Genomic DNA, 3,068 nt, shown 5'->3' on the forward strand with positions numbered 1-3,068 from the left:
GCACTGGTGGTGGTAGGGATTGGTGAAAACTGCGATGCATCTGATTGGCTTGATCTGGACCATTGGATGGGTCCAGATCGGATTACCCATGATGAGTGGCGGCAGCGGTGGGTGGAAACTTAGGGTGCAAACCCTAATTTTGGGCGATCTAGACTGTTGGATCTAACACCAGATCCAACGGTCGTGGACTGGGGGCGTCTGATGCAAAGAGTGAAGAACCCTACCCATGTTCGGGCTTCTACGCATGGGCTGTGGCATTGGGCCACGGGTTGTTGGGCTAGAACTTGTAATTTGGGCTTGTACTGGATTTTGTATAAGCATGCAAAAATTAAAAATATAATAATAATAATAATAATAATAATAAAAAAAATAATAATATTAATATTATCGGGATGAAATCGAGTGTCGACAGCCATAAATCATTGCCTCTCTATGCCTCTGACCAATTCACTTTGTTTTTAATGGAATGTAATATTGTAGTAATCATGATCATTCGTTTTCTTCTGATGTTACCCTGGCTAAGCTTGCTGATGTTACTATAGATGAGCAAGGGAATGAGACCTTTGATACCAATGTTGCTCCTTCGCGACGATAAACTGGACGACGACGATCTAGTCAACAGCGAACTAGGCGAAGGTAGCGTTGGATTTGTTTTACACTATTTTTCGGTGACTTTCTGGCCCCGACGCCCTCAACCCTTAAATAATTTAAAAAATCTAACTCTAAACAAATTGAATCACTACAATTAATTATTATATTTTAATAAAAATATAATTAAATTATAATTCTATTAAAAGTAAAATTAAATTTTAATTAATGATTAATTTTCAATAAATTCTTATACTTTTAATATTTATATTATAAGGACAAATTTGTTTGTAGTACATTTTAGTACGCCACTTTAGTGATACGTTGTGGTACGCGACAAGCATAGTAGAATTTCCTATATCATATATAACATGAAGTAGTTGAGGCATTGGTTTAATAGGAAGATTGAAGTATTATAAATTTTTGTAATCTTAAGTTTTATCATGTATAAATATAGATGTGGATCTTGGTTAAATTTATTTTAGTCTATGCATAAATATTATGTTAATTATCAATTTGATCATATTTTATAATAATTAATTGAATAAACTATATATTTAATATTAATTATTGTTTTTATTTTGTTTTAATTATTTAGCTATTATTTTTTAAATTACTAAGTTTTGATTATATTTTGGTAAATGAATAATTGTACGTTGAATTTCATAAACAATCTCAAATGATATATAATTGTGAGCGATTAACATTTTAATCAAACATTTATGCATTAGAATCCTAATAAATATTTTGCTTTTAATTATGCATATCACATCAACATTTTAAATCTTCTCAAGGGAAATAATAATTAAAGTAACAAAAAGATATTATGTCATTTGGTCCAGGTTTTCTTTAGATGCTTTACAAAATCATCACCAGAATTTAATGACGCATGTATCCCAATTTTCCAACCTTCCCAAAATACCCTCCCACTGCCACCTGTAACATCGAAAGTAGAAAAACAGCCACCTAATGTTCCACCAAAGTATAGATCTGCGCCCGACACACGCTCATTCTTCCACCTTTTGTTTGGATGTCGAGAAAATTAAAGTAAGAATCGATAAAAGAAATCCAAATTTCGAAATGTTTGTCCAATTTTCACTTTCAGTGGAGAAAACAAAAACACAGCATTCTAAAACCGCTTTACATATTAAATGACAACTCAAACTTGTTCACTTTCCTTTGAAGTATGATTTTCTTAACTGCCAAACAGAAAGCTAAATCTGACAGAAAATATAGGGCAAAAGGGGAATTTGCTTCCTTTGAAAAATCGCACTTTAAAAAAGCCCTAAATTTCTTCCGTTTTCATCTAACATTATATATTTACAATGAAAAAGAAAAAACGAAACGACTTCGTTTCGCTCCTGTTTCTCTGCCTAGAAATCGTAACAACAGTCGTCGGAGAAAGAACGAAGGAGATCCTGGAGGTCACGTGACTCAACCCCCAGTCTCAACGCTTCCATAACCCGTTCAAAAACCAGCACGTGACACGGAATATGAAGCACCCCCTTCTGCTCGTATCCGTACTCCTGAGCCGACTTGTTAAGCAGCCCGACGAAAACCGGGTGGTTCAGCAGCTCCGCGTTGACGACGAACCGCTCCATCTCTTCCCCAACGTAAACCGGGACGTGACCGTGTGGGACATGCCGCGGTGCCTGCTTCTTAACCACCGCAAAACGGAAAGATTCAGGTCGAGGAGTGGCGGATAAGGCGTCGGAGCGGAGGAGTTTGTACTGGGCGGAGATGTCGGCGACGCGGGAGAGACGGCGGATGAGTTGCTTCATCTGGATGCGTAACGCAAAATAGAAAGAAATTATGGGAGTGTAAATGGGAATGTTCGATTGAAAGAAGGGGAAGTGAGGGGTAAAGGGAATATATAGATAGAAAAGGGAGAGAAAATGAATAAAGAAAGAAATAAAAGATACCCATAGAAAGGCGATGATGAGAGAGTGGGGGTACAGGTAGGACGTACTTGGCAGTACTGTTTACTCTTCTTTTTTTATTCTTTTTACAGAACAGTCACCAACAAATCCCAACTGTTGTTCTAAACCTTTTATTCAACAAAATTTTGTCCTAATTTTACGCTCATCTCCATTTTAAAAAATCAAGCGTAAATAATACAAATGATTCATTCATTATAAGATATTATTTTATTATTTCTTTTGATTATCTAAAGTTATAAAATAAATATTCTATAATATGATATTGTTTTATTGAGTTTTTTTAATATTAAAAACTATAAAATGATCACTCAACTATTCATTTGTTTTAAACTTGTCATTTTTCGTTAAAAAAATTGATAGTAATATGAGTTAGACATTAAAATGTTTATGATAATCGTTTGAGATTCTCATATAAGATTTTATTATATCTCAAGCATGCTAACGTCCAACTCAGAATGTCTTCAATATTTTAACGGGAAAATGATGAATTTAGAACATATGAATAATTGAATTATCATTTTGTAACTTCTAATAGTCGAG

General features: G+C 34.4%; 1 protein-coding gene across 1 annotated transcript; it reads right to left on the minus strand.

The window, feature by feature from the left end:
• Positions 1-1,921: 1,921 nt before the first annotated feature.
• Positions 1,922-2,393, minus strand: LOC120177600 (auxin-responsive protein SAUR71-like). The gene has a single exon (XM_039183696.1). The coding sequence runs from the start codon at positions 2,367-2,369 to the stop codon at positions 1,962-1,964; it is 408 nt and encodes a 135-aa protein (XP_039039627.1). The 5' UTR covers positions 2,370-2,393; the 3' UTR covers positions 1,922-1,961.
• Between the last annotated feature and the right edge of the window lie 675 nt (positions 2,394-3,068).

Source organism: Hibiscus syriacus, unplaced genomic scaffold, assembly GCF_006381635.1.
Source record: "Hibiscus syriacus cultivar Baekdansim isolate YM2019G1 unplaced genomic scaffold, ASM638163v2 tig00112293_pilon, whole genome shotgun sequence".
NCBI classification, from domain to species: Eukaryota; Viridiplantae; Streptophyta; class Magnoliopsida; order Malvales; family Malvaceae; genus Hibiscus; species Hibiscus syriacus.

What these genes read in the sequence shown, in the direction of transcription:
- LOC120177600 (XM_039183696.1), bottom strand. Translation starts at nt 2,369, where the DNA reads ATGAAGCAACTCATCCGCCGTCTCTCCCGCGTCGCCGACATCTCCGCC.